This window comes from Camelus dromedarius, chromosome 23 (assembly GCF_036321535.1).
Source record: "Camelus dromedarius isolate mCamDro1 chromosome 23, mCamDro1.pat, whole genome shotgun sequence".
NCBI classification, from domain to species: domain Eukaryota; kingdom Metazoa; phylum Chordata; class Mammalia; order Artiodactyla; family Camelidae; genus Camelus; species Camelus dromedarius.
In genome coordinates, this window is record NC_087458.1 from 25,457,383 (window position 1) to 25,469,807 (window position 12,425).

At 56.8% G+C, this 12,425-nt stretch overlaps 1 protein-coding gene across 3 annotated transcripts in view; it reads left to right on the top strand.

The window, feature by feature from the left end:
* Positions 1-12,425, top strand: part of KIAA1614 (KIAA1614 ortholog) — a 36,113-nt gene that overhangs the window by 19,100 nt on the left and 4,588 nt on the right. For 2 of the 3 annotated variants that reach the window (XM_031435655.2, XM_064478053.1), the window contains 5 exons: positions 1,859-3,381; positions 5,206-5,362; positions 7,035-7,293; positions 10,229-10,356; positions 11,028-11,212. In XM_031435655.2, the coding sequence (XP_031291515.1) occupies positions 1,859-3,381; positions 5,206-5,362; positions 7,035-7,293; positions 10,229-10,356; positions 11,028-11,212 (2,252 nt within the window). The remainder of the gene's footprint in view (positions 1-1,858; positions 3,382-5,205; positions 5,363-7,034; positions 7,294-10,228; positions 10,357-11,027; positions 11,213-12,425) is intronic. The other variant, XM_064478054.1, reaches the window with a different exon arrangement.

The following is a 12,425-nucleotide window of genomic DNA, read 5'->3' on the forward strand; positions in this document are numbered from 1 at the left end:
AAAATTCCTGCAACTTGCCTTTCCCAGCCATTCAGGGGCCGGTCAACCCAGGAACTGGTCTTGCGTGGCCTCTCCTTTGTTAGAAACATGATCATGGCAGTCCCTTCCAGCCTTGACATCTTCTGTGTCTGATGATAAATGAGTGGCACGGGTGTTCAGAGGGGGAGACATCATCATGATGTATTAGTCAGGGTTCTCCAGAGAAAGAGCCAACATGATGTGTGTTTATATATAGAGAGAAAAATTTATTTTAAGGAATTGGCTCACAGTATCATGGAGGCTTGTTAAGTCCAAAGTCTGCAGGGTAGCCTGGCAGGCTTGAGACCCAGGGAAGAGTTGCAGCTGAAATCCAAAGGCAGTCAGCTGGCAGAGTTCCTTCTTGCTCAGGGGAGATCAGTCTTTTTTCTATTAAGACCTACAACTGATTGGATGTGGCCCACCACACCATGGAGGGCGATCAGCTTTATATGAAGCCCACCGATTTAAATGTTAATCTTATCCCCAAAAAATCATCACAAAAACATCAAGAATAATGTTTGATCTAGTACCTGGGCACCATGGCTCAGCCAAGTTGGTACATAAAATTAACCATCACACATGATATCCATACACAGGTAAGGGCTAATGACTAGGATTCAAAGGCAGGCATGTTAAGAAGAAAGATTCTGGAAATGAAGGCAGGAGGGCCACATGAGGTGGATGGGGTGGGAAGCCTGGAAGTCTTACAAGCGGATAGTGGGAGGCAGAGCTGGAGAAGAATGCAGAGAGGAATGTGGAAGGCCTGTATTTTTACCCCAAAGACTGTGAACTTGATGCTATGCCCCCTTGAGGGATGGTGTGATGACACTATGCTCCAGGAGGACCAATTGATAAGAGGCCACCGCAGGGGTGCAGTGTGAGTGATAAAGAAGTGATAACTGAGAGAAATGATGTGAATCCCAGCCACTTAGCTGTAGATTGGTGGGGTAGCACTGCAGGGAAAGTAAGGGAGGAATATGGTCCTTACTTATGTGGCCTTGGATAGGAAACAGCCTGTGGGCCTGGGTCGATTTGCATAGTGATTTGGGCTACCTTGCTCCAGGGGCCCTGGTGTGAGATTTATGCAGGTGTTTTCTTGAGCCGAGCAGGACTTGACCACCAGCCACAGTGTCTCCCAGAGCAGAGGCTGATGGTGACGTGAAGACTCTTCCTGGCACAGTAATTGTCGTCACAGTTTTCAGGACCAGGGCGTGTGTGAGGGGCTGGGGCGGTGGGGAGCAGGCAGGTACAGGAACGGGTGTTGGAACAGACAAGACGGAGAGTCCAAGGAGAAACCCCTGTGTCACTCTGTCTAAATTTTGTCCAAGCAAGAAGACAGCAGGAATGCCTAGAAACCCTGACTGCAGGTCCCCCACAATCTCCATAGAGACTTAAAACATGCTGTTCCCGTTAAACCTTTATAACAAATACAGTTTTGCACAATTCAGCAGATGCCCATGATGGCCAGGCTCACTTCTCCTAAACACACACACACAGACAAGGACTTTGTTATCATCCTCTGTGTAATCCCAAGTTTAATAATGTTTCATCCTTACTCAGGGTGAGCCGGGCAACAGAGGGAAAGCCAAAAGTAAAGAAGGTCGTATTCATCTTGTTTGGCACTGTGTTCAGGATCAGCACAGGCTTGTAAGCGACTCTGCTTTGCTGCCTGACTCCCGAGGAACCTGATTTGGGGCACCTTTGGGTTGTAGTTCCACAGAGCATCGTGGGAAACAGCACCCCAGGGTGGAGGGGTAGGGCTGGTACGTGCCCGGGGAGGAGTCTGTCCCTTCCTCCTCTCCTGCTGCCCGTGACCATTCTCCTCCTGCCTCCCCATCAGAGATGGGCGGAAAAGCACAGCTCTGGACCCGAGGATGACCTTGGCCTGCAAAGACAACCTCCAGAACGGGAACACGAGTGACTCTTCCAGCGGGGAGTCCAGCAGCGGGCAGTGGCCGAAGCGGGGCGCCTCCCCATCCCACGTCCGCTTTGAGGATGAGTCCGCGCGCGACGCCGAGTCCCGCTACCTGGAGCGGCTGCAGCAGCGCCAGCGCCAGGTGCTGAGCTCCGCGCTGCAGCCGGCGGACCAGGGCCCGCTGCGCTCCAAGCCCGACCTCGCCGACTACATCCACGGGGGCTGCCGGCACCGGGGTGCGGGCGCGGGGACTCTCCACCCTCTGCTGGGCGGACTGGAGCCCAGGGGCCTCCCCGCGCCGCCGACCGCTCGGGTCAGCGAGAGGAGGTGCCGCGCTTGCGGCCACCGCGTCACCCCCGACCCGCGAGTCCGCCTGGAGTGCGAAGCTGCCTGCAGCACGGAGGGGGCATTGGCGCAGCCCCGCAGCTCTCGGGGCCTGAGCGCCCCGCTCCGGCTCCTCCTCGCCGAACCCCGGCTCCGCACCGAGTCGATCCGGGAGACACACATCGGCGAGCAGGAGCGCCCCGAGGAGGTGGACTCCGCCCTGGACAGCACGGACACCTCGGACAGCTGCAGGACGGACAGTGAGGAGGCCGGGAGCGCCCAGCCCAGCAGGGCCCGCGGCAGCAGCCCCCGTCCGCGGGGCTGCAGGCCTCGAGGAGGCCACAGGTTGTTCCGCAAGGCTGACACGGAGCCGCCCCGGAGCCCTCAGGCCCCACACTACCTGCCTGGTCTGGAGCCCCTGGAGGTGTCAGATGAGGTGGCAGGAGGCACGGGACACATGCTTGAGGGGACTGTGCTCCCCAGGGAAGATGAGTTCTCAAAGCCTTCTGTCCAGGACTCCAGGAGGGCTTCCCCGGGGCCCCAGGGGCAGCCTGGGCCAGGGCTGGAGAATCACTGGGCTCACCCCCTGGATTCCCTCGCTCTGCACAGGAGAGCCCGTGCCATCGCCTCTGCGAGGAAACTGGGATCCTCGGGGTCCGGCAGACACACTCCAGCTACAGAAATTCAGGAGTCTCTGGGAACTGTCTCCCCACAACAGAGCCATGAAGAGCCCTCTGCCTCCCACCAGGCCCAGCAGCCAGCTGCGTCCCTCTCCCCTGAAGGCTGGGTGCCAACCCCTCCCGCCTCAAAGAAAACCACCTCACCCGTGTCTCACAGGAAGGCAGCCTTGGCTGGGCTCCACAGGCCGGGTGACCAGGGAGAGCCTGTGGACATCCCTCTGCCTCCTTCAAGAAGTGTAGCTCCCAGGACCTGTGAGGTCACCCCTCCACAGCCCCAGCCCCGCAGCCTCCACATCAGGCACCCACTGCTGGCCCTGTCCACCAACAACTGCAATAACAGTGCACCCCAGGGGCTGCCGGAGCCCTGGGGAGGAGCCAGCCCTGCGGAGGGGAAGGGCGCCTGCAGCCAGGAGCCCGCAGCATCCCTGGAGGACTGCAGAGATGGTAAGGGATTACCCCAGGGCTCGGGCGGTCCTAGAACAGAGCCCCAGGCCAGTCTGTGGTCCGCTGGGCACTCAGTCTTCACTTACCGTTCATCTTGATAGACGATGTAGCCACACACCGTTCCTTGCAGCCCCAAGAGCAGCAGCAGGTGTTGGGGAAACTGGGGGCTGGGGGTCTGTGGGCTGGTACGGGATTCAACACTAGCCTAGAGGTGGATTAGCCAACTTCCCTTCCCCTCCAGTGGAGGCAGAGCAGCTGGGGAGGCAGTGGTGATGCCCTCTGACTGCTGGGAACCCTGAGGTGTTCTGTGGCTGCTGTTACCCCTGACAGAGCGGGAAGAGGCAGCAGCTCCAGGATGTGCTGTTTGCTTAGAGCAGCAAATGCCAAATGATCCCATGGCTGAGGTCCTCCTCCTTCAGCATCTTCATTTCATTCATTCACTCATCCATTCATTCATGCAGTATTGACTGAGCACCCCTCGCATGCCAGGCACCATCCCAGGCCCTGTGGTGGACGCAGAAGTGAATTAATTCAGCGGGAATCCTGCCCTTGAGACCTTCTGTGGCCAGGTAGACGTGCTCTCCAGAGGGCACGGTGACCAGCGGGCGGAGCTCCTACAGGAGTGCTGGGGTGGTTCTCTGGCGTCTCCGCCCTCCCAGACCCCCGACCCTGCCGGGCAGGCTGCTGAAGGAAGGAGGGTATCACCTCTGCCCTTGGAAGGGGTCCTCATATCATGGGCAGATCCTGGGCGTCAGCAGCCTTAGGCTCTGATCCCCGTGTGGTGATCTGAGGTGAGCAACTCGACCACTCACTCTTAGGCCCACCGCACACACACATAGCCTTGCCTTTACGTGCCCATGGCTCTGGTGGCCCCAGGGCTGGGATGGCTTGGGAGGGATCCAGGGCTTGGAAACAGTGGAGAAGGCAAGGGCAGAGAGATGACAGGCCACAGTGACCTTACTGAGGATGCGGGCGCCAAGCGCCCACCCCGCCTCCACCCGCCCCACCTCCGGGCTTGCCGGCCAACCCCTCCAGTGCACACAGAGACGAACACTTTCTCTCTCCCTCCCCTGCTCACATGATCGAACCTCGGGGAGCAGGCCCCACCCTGAGCTCCTCCTGCCTGTGCCAAGGTGTGGTTTCCTTCCCTCGGGTGGGCTCCAGGCTGGCTGCTGGCTTCCCTACCAGCTTCCTGTGGGGCTTCTATTCTGAGAGCTGCTGACCTTTCTGGGCAGCCTGGCCATCACCTCCTCGAGGCCTGGAGCAGAGGGCCATGTGAGGCTCCTCCTCTCATTAGCCAGGAAGTCCTGGGCTCCTCAGGTAACCCCTCTGTGTGCCAGTCTCCTCTGCTGTAACCTGAGAGTAATAATAGAACCCATCTCCTAGGAACCCCTGAAATAATCTCTGTAGAGGGTTTAGCTCATTGCGTGGAATATCATAGATGCTCAAAAAACAGTGTGAGCTGCTAGACATCACAGTTGACAAGATTCTGGTTCTTGTTCCAGGGACACAGTTCCCCCGCCCCGAGTATCTCTTGGAATAGGGGGGCCATGACTTACCACAGGCGCCCCCTCACTTCCCAGATAGGTATTACTCATCTGCTGTGTACCAGGCGCTGTGCTGGGGGTGACTGGCTTGCAGCACTAAACAGGACCCCACCCCTGCTTCATGTGTGTCTCTCCACTGTCCCCGCTGCTCTCCTGGGGCCCCCGCCTCTCTCCATCTCCCTCTGGCTCTCTTGCCTCTGTCGCTGGGAAGGTCTCCCTGCACTGTGACCCGTGGGGATGGGTCGGTGACATGCGAGGGATGCTGTGGTTGTTGCAGGAGGACCCCAGGGCTGTCTCCACTCAGCAGCTGTTGGCACCATCAGCTCCGTGGGCATCAGCTTCTCCCTGGGCTCAGAGGAGCTGGGGTCCAGCCAGGAACCAGAGGGCGGCCTGCAGAGGACAGAGTCGAGTTCTGCAGGACAGGTGTCATCCCGGTGAGTGATGGGAGCAAGAGCCCTGACCGCAGGAGGTGGGGGACCAGGACGCTGGGTGGGGAAGGAGACCCCCTGGAGTGGTAGCATGATAACCTCACTGCTCCCAGGTTCTCAGAGGGCTCCTAGACCATGTGCAAGCGTGACACCCTAACATGCCTTCCCCAGCCCTCTTCAGTCTAGTGCGCATGGTTATTCTCTCACCCAGCATTCACTGAACGGCCTGGAGCTCCGGGCGCTGTGCTGGGCACAGCTGCGCAGACAGCCCCCACCCTCAGGGTGCTCCCAGGATGGGCTCTCCGTCTGGGGGGACTTGCTCCTGACTCTGGGCTGGGAAACAGCCCAGCATTCGCATTTCCAGGCTCTCCTTCAGTCCTGAGGGTCTGTGTCCTTGCTCTGGAGCCTCAGAGCCTTGGTGAGCTGATGCTCTGGCCAGGCCTGCTCTTCTCTACAATGTGCCATTCCTGGTGACGTGTGGCCCCACACTTCACATGCCACTGAAGCCAGATCTCCACCCCAGGCCAGGTGTGCTCCCCAAGAACTCCAGATTTGTGCATCCAGTTCCCCCGACATCTCCACTAGGCTGCCTGAGGCCTAATGGAACTGGATCATTCCCAACAAAAGCTGCTTCCCTGGGTCCCCCCGCCTCCCCAACCCCCTGCAAACATACCGCACCCCACTATCCACACAGTGCTCACACCTTAGTCCAGGCATCATCTTGGCTGTTTCCTCCCCTTCTCTCCTACCCTCATCCACTGGCAAGACCCCTCTGGCTCCTGCAGCCACCCTGACGTCATTTCTCCTGGTCTAAGTGAGTTCCTTCTTCCTGTGCAAATCTAAGAGCACCTACCGGCTGTCTGCCTTCCCTCCTGCTCCTACAGTTCCTTCTCCGTGTGACAGTCCAAGGTATCTTTTAAAACCTTAATTCAATAATGTCATTTCTCCTGCTGAAACCCCCCAATGGTTTTCCCCCTCACTTTGAATAGGATTCAAACTGCTTACTACCTTGGCTTACAGAGCTCAGTGTAATCTGGCCTCGGCCCACCTCTGCGACCCCATCTGGGCCCTCCTTCCCGCTTGCTCACTTTGTCCAAGTCCAAAGGGCCCGGCCCCGTTACGTCCTTGAACCCACCACACACCGAGCCTCTTCCTGCCCAGAGCTGTGGTTTCCGCCGTTCGCTCCCCCTGGAACTCTCACCTCCGGGTGTGGCAGGACCGGCTCCTTCCTGCCATCGAGCTCTTGGTTTAAATGTCTTCTTCCCTGGCCACCCTGTCACTCTCTGCTTCACCCTGCTTATCAGTCACTGGTGGGTTTTCTCCTCTGTTTACCGGTCTGTTGTTTATAAGCTCCTGAGAGTAAGGACCTTGTCTGTTGTGTTTACCACGTACCCCAGCTGTTTGCACCTGCCCTGTGCCCGCAGGAGGCCTAGAGCTGGCTCTGAAGAGACACTGGATGAGTGGATGATTGGGTGACACCGAAGGTGAGCTTCTCCCTGAAAGCTGCCAGACAGGGCACCCTGCAGGAGTCCGCTCAGCCTTTTTGCAGGCTGGCTGTCACTTCCACCATGAGGCATTGGTGCTGGTCTGTCTGGGGCCCACAGGATCCTAAGGTGCCCTTCGCCCTGGCCTCCCCCAGCTGCCTCCCGACCACCTCATGTCCACCTTTTCATTTCAGAACACCGCCAGGGGCCAGTGCGGGGCCCGGCCCGCCCTCAGCTGCCCCTTCGGACAGGAACAAGAAAAGCAGTGTCAGCACCACCTCCGCCCTGGGGCTGAAGAAGTTCTTCTTGGCCCTGAGTCAGGGCCCTCGGCCCAAGATGGGCAAGTCCCGCAGCTACAGCGTGGAGCAGCTGCAGCCCCCTGCGCCTGGCCCGGCTTCACACAGCAGCACCCCTGCAGTGAAGAGAGCCCCGTCGTTACAGTCCCTGCATCTGGTGAGTCCCAAGGCCCCAGCCAGGGGCGTGTGAGGCCAGTGGGGGTGTGGCCATCGTCAGAACGAGAGGTGAAAGGAGCCAGGGCGGAGAGAGAGGAGCTGGCGTCCTCTCGGCCGATGCTGAGACGTGGACTCCCTGGACTGGGGGGTGGGCAGCGCCCACACTTCTGTTCCTCCACCCTGCTGTCCCAGCCTGGGCTCACCTAGACAGCGCCCCCGCCACCTTCCCCTCACTCTGCCACCTCTGCCAAGTCCTGGCATCCACTGCCTGATCATTCTGGAACCTTCTCCGTGGCCACAGCAACTGTTAGTCTAGCACAAATCACTTCACTCCTGGGTCACCTCAGCGGCCTGCTGACTGGCATCCCTGCCCTGTCTTTCTCCATGTGGCTTCCAGGGTGGTCCTTCTGATGTGCAAATCTGGCCTTGCCACCCCCTTGTTAAACATCTGCCCTTGCCCCTCATCGCTCTCAAGATGAAGTTCGGGCCACTCAACATTGCCAGAGGGTTTCCGTGATCTGACTGCTCATCATTCTCCTGACACAGGGTCCCAGCTGTCCTCAACCTTCCAGCTCTGGAATCATGCCACACAGCCTGACTTTGAACCTTCCCCTGAGCTGTTCTTCCCGCCCTCCCCACCTGCTCCTGTCTGCTCATCCATCAACACTAAGGCATCGCCTCCTCCAGGAAGCCGCTTCCCACCCTTCCCTGGGCTGAGCTGGGGGCTTCTGCTCCGTGTTCCCTTCTCAGCCTACGCTCCCCTCCTTCCTGGAACATGTCACGTGGTCTTTTATTTGATTTCTGTCTGTCTCCCCTCAGTGAAATGTCTGTTCTTTGAGGGAACATCTTTACACTCCCGGAGGGCAGTACGATGATTAGTGTAGGAGACAGACAGCAGACAGAAACACAGTGAGTGAAGGGGAGAGCGAGTGAGTGAGTGAACGCAGGGCAGCCTGCTCAAGCTCCCCCTCCCGCGTGCCGACCAGCGGCAAACCAGCAGCGGCGCCTGCCTCTCAGCTAGGTCTCTGAAAGGGCAGCTCTGGGCCAGGTGTTCCCAGGTGTTGTGTTTGTTCTAACCTTCCCTGCCCCCTCCCGCCGGGCAGAACGCAGAGGACGATCTGTGGTCTGGGGCAGTGGAGCCTTTTCCAGGCTGAAGCGGGGAAGAGGACACAAGCTGAATGAAAATGCCCTTGGTTGTCTTGCACCACGTCCAGTGTAAATATTTGCTGGATAAATGAATGCAGGACAAAAAACAAAAGCAGAGCGGTATCAAGCTGGGGACAACAAGCTAGTGACATTGTGCTCCAGGAATTCACTCTTCTCATGAAGCTAGATTTGTCCCTGGAGTGTCTGAGCGGGGGCCTGGATGTATGGCCATTGGAGCTGCAATCTCTGTAAACCCAAAGGGGGTGACAGCCCATTAGTGTGGCAGAGGGGTCCTCGGCCGTGTGAGCTGAGTGGGCAGCGGGAGAAAGTGAGCTGGCCGAGACAGGTGGGAGCCAGCGCAGGGAGGACTGAGCAGCAGAAAGACTAGTTCAGGAACTGAGAACAGAACCTAAAAGAAGCATCCGTCTTGCCCAGAAATATTCACGACGTGTCTCAGGGTGACCCACTTCCTGTTGACTGTTGTGCTGCTGAGTGTGTGCGTGAGAGGGTGGAGGGGCGCCTCACTGGCTTGGTTTTCCTTTGCCCTCCTGGGTGGGCAGCGACCCCAGTCTCACGCCCACCATGCTGGATGTGGCTCTTTGACTTTTGCGCCTGCATCTGGAATGTACCTCCCTTCTCCCCTCCCCTCTTTCCCTAGTGACCCCCAGCTTGTCTTTCTGGTCTGAGTTAAACGTGACTTCTCCCAGGATGCCCTCCTGAACTCTGACGCAAGGTCAGGGCGCCCTCTTACCTTCCTGATAATCTGTCTTCTGAGAGCACGGACTCCCCATATGATAAATGTGTGCAGTCTTTGTTTAAAAGTCCACCTCTCCCTGCCTCCGCCTCCACCACCCCCACCCCACCACCACCCTCAGAATGGCCGCCTCACTGGGTCAGTTTCTAGAACACAGATCTGACCTTATAACTTGTCTGACTGACATCGCTCAGTGGTTCTCCAGCAGGTCACATAAAGTCCTCCTAGGTCTGGCCCTTGGCTCCAGCCTGTCTCCCATCACCTCTGCAGCCCAGCCACCCAGACCATAAGTATGTTCCAGAAGGTCCGATGCTTTCTCTTGGCTCTCCCTGTCTGTGCATATGCTGTTTCTTCTGCCTGGAGCACCCACCTCCGTCTTCACCTGAAGGGCTCATGCTCTAGGCTGTGCCTAGGTAGCAGCTCCTCCAGTGTCCCAGCGCCTCCTGAGCTGGGTCTCTGTCTCTGCTTCCTGCACACCAGCGGCCGTGCTTCTAGCCTAGTGCTTACGACATGCATTCAGGGCTTTGGACCTACCTGTGCTCACCCCACCCCCATAACTGCATGAACGCCTTGAAGGACTTTTGTCTTGTCCATCTTTTTATGCACAATCTTTTAAGGTACATACTTAGATAAAAAATGTTTAACTTTGGCAGTCATAAAAGGGATACTAAAGAATCAAAATGTTTAAGATTTTAACTCTAAAATTGTATATATTATTCTGTAATTAATTTGATTTTACCTTTTTTCTTAATCAGTGAGATAGATTTTATTAATCAATGAGATAATTAGTGTTACTGTATTCAACTGTTATTTCAGCCAAAAAAATTTTTTTTTTAATTTGAAATTTCAGAATGCCTACGTAGGCCCATTTCCTTATGTAAGTTATGGTTATTCCTGGTAAGAATTTTGAAGTAATGACAAAAGCTTACGCTGTGCCCTTCTTAGCAGGCTCTCAGGTTCACGGTCTCCATCTGGTCTCTGTCAGCCCCTTGCTGGCTGGCTTCTCTCACCTGCAATATTTGGCCTTTCCCACCAGGTGTCACCCTCTCGCCAACATCGGAAAGCTGCCTCCTTTCAGAGCCTCCAGTCTCTGCTGAGTGGCAAAGTAGACCGGTCCAACCTCTACCTGGTGGGGGAGCCAGGGGACCACAGAGCAGCCGGCAGGTAAGAGCAGACAAGTGGTTTAGGGGGTAAACCCAGAGCACGGACGGTGACGCTATAAGCTGGACTCCCTGCCTTAGCAGCACGGCCCCGAGTAGGGTCCCTTTAAAGAGAAAGTGAGGCTCCCTGTGCCTTAGGTTGCCTCTTAGAGCCCAAACCTCAGTGCCCTTGCCCCGTGCAGCGGAGCTCTGAGAGGGGTGGGGTTTCTGGAAGGGGTAGAGTTGGAAGGTTTGATTCTTGCGTCCCTATGATGACATCTTGAAATCAGAATGTTTCAGAGCGCTTCCCTAGCCCAGCTAAAGATCTGACTACAGATCCGTAGGCAGGACCCCCAAAGAGGCCCTTGACCTGTGACCCTGCCTAGAGAAATCCACCCCATGAGGAGACCGTCCAGGCTAGCCACTCTTACCTGGGGCTCCATGGAGGGGCTTCAGAGTGTCCATTAACCCCTGGAAATTTTAGATAAAATCATAGCTTTCTCCAGAGTCTCAAAGAGATCTCTGCACCTAAAGATTAAAAACCACTGCTCTGAGGGGTGGGAGCTCCTGGGTCTGCAGCAGGCAGCTGTGGGACCCCAGGCTCAGCCCCAGCTAGTGGCCTCAGTCGTCTTTCAGCCAGGGAGGGGCTGGGCCCCGGCGCCGGCCGCCCTGCCCTCACTCTCTGGCCCCTCGCAGGCCAGCCAAGGCGCCGCCCCGGCGTGCCCTCAGCGTGGAGGACGTGAGTGCCCCGGGCCTGGCTCGCACTGTGGGCCGCGTGCTGGAGGTGTTCCCGGATGGCACAAGCCAGCTGCAGCTTCAGCGCTCCCCGGAGGGCACTTTCGGCTTCTGTGTGGCCTCTGGGAACGGGCGCCGGGACTCAGGTAGGCCCCCTGCCCTTTCTGGCTCCACAGCCCTGGGGCCTTAGCAAACCACAGCAGTGCCTTCTGGCTGTGGTCGTTTCCTGTCTTTAGCTGAGCAACAGGGCTCGGAACTCAGGGAGCCTCGGTGAAAGGACTGGAATTCTCCCCTGGAGTGGGTAGAGATGGCAGGCTTGCCCCACTGTCCCTCTGCTGCCTGCTGACATCCTGAAATCAGAATCTTGATGCCACCTTTTCATTGCAGATCGAGAGAGATTGTGTTTATCTGGTTCCCTTCCTCTAGCTGCAGAGAAGTCCGGGCTCGTGGACCATCTTGCCTGTCTATGCATCCAGGCCCCTCCCCCAGGGCCGGCTCCTGCCAGTGATGTTCACACAGATCACATGGATCCTGGCTCCCTGTGCTTGGCTGGGCGGCCCACTGGGTCTTGATTCAGCAGTGGCAGGATCAGGGAGGGGCTCTGGACATCCTTCTGCCAGTTCTCTGGCCAGTTCTCAGCCCTGCCCCATGAATCTTTCAGGGCAAAACGACCTCCCCAGGCCCTTACCCAAGGTCTGTGGGCCAGAAGCCATTGCAGGGCGAGGGACCCTGAAACATACTTCTCAGATAAGATGAGTAGGGGTGGGAAGGAAGGGAGAGAGAGGAGGAAGAGAGAAAGGGAGAGACATACAGGAAGACAGGCTCAGCAGCTGCCCTCCCTGGGCTCTATGCAGAGGGTTTATTTAGTCTTTGCTTTGCTCTCGGGGGTCAGAATTGTTTAGCTGGCAAAACTTTGCCTGCTGTCAGAGTTGCAGACCACAGGGGCTTCTTGCACGTTCCGTCATTCATTTTTCAACAATATACATTGATGACCTACTAGGTGCTGTAGATACTGGGGATAGAGCAGTACCTGGAACAGACAAAATCCTCCTTCTCAGGAGTGAGGGAGCTGGACTCTATCTACAAATATATATATGTATATAAACACATATATTACATGTTATGTGTATATATTTATATATTTTGTGTTATAAATATACTTATATGTTACGTGTTATAATGTATAACACATAATATATAAATTATGCATTCCCCACTGCATTCTTTTGGGTTTTCTCAGGTAGTGAAATGCACTGACAAACAAGCAAACAAAGCAGGCTGAGGGCCAAGGGCAGCGCATATGGGAGCACCGGTGGGCAAAGCACGGTCCAGGCACAGGGAACGGCCAGTGCAGGGGCC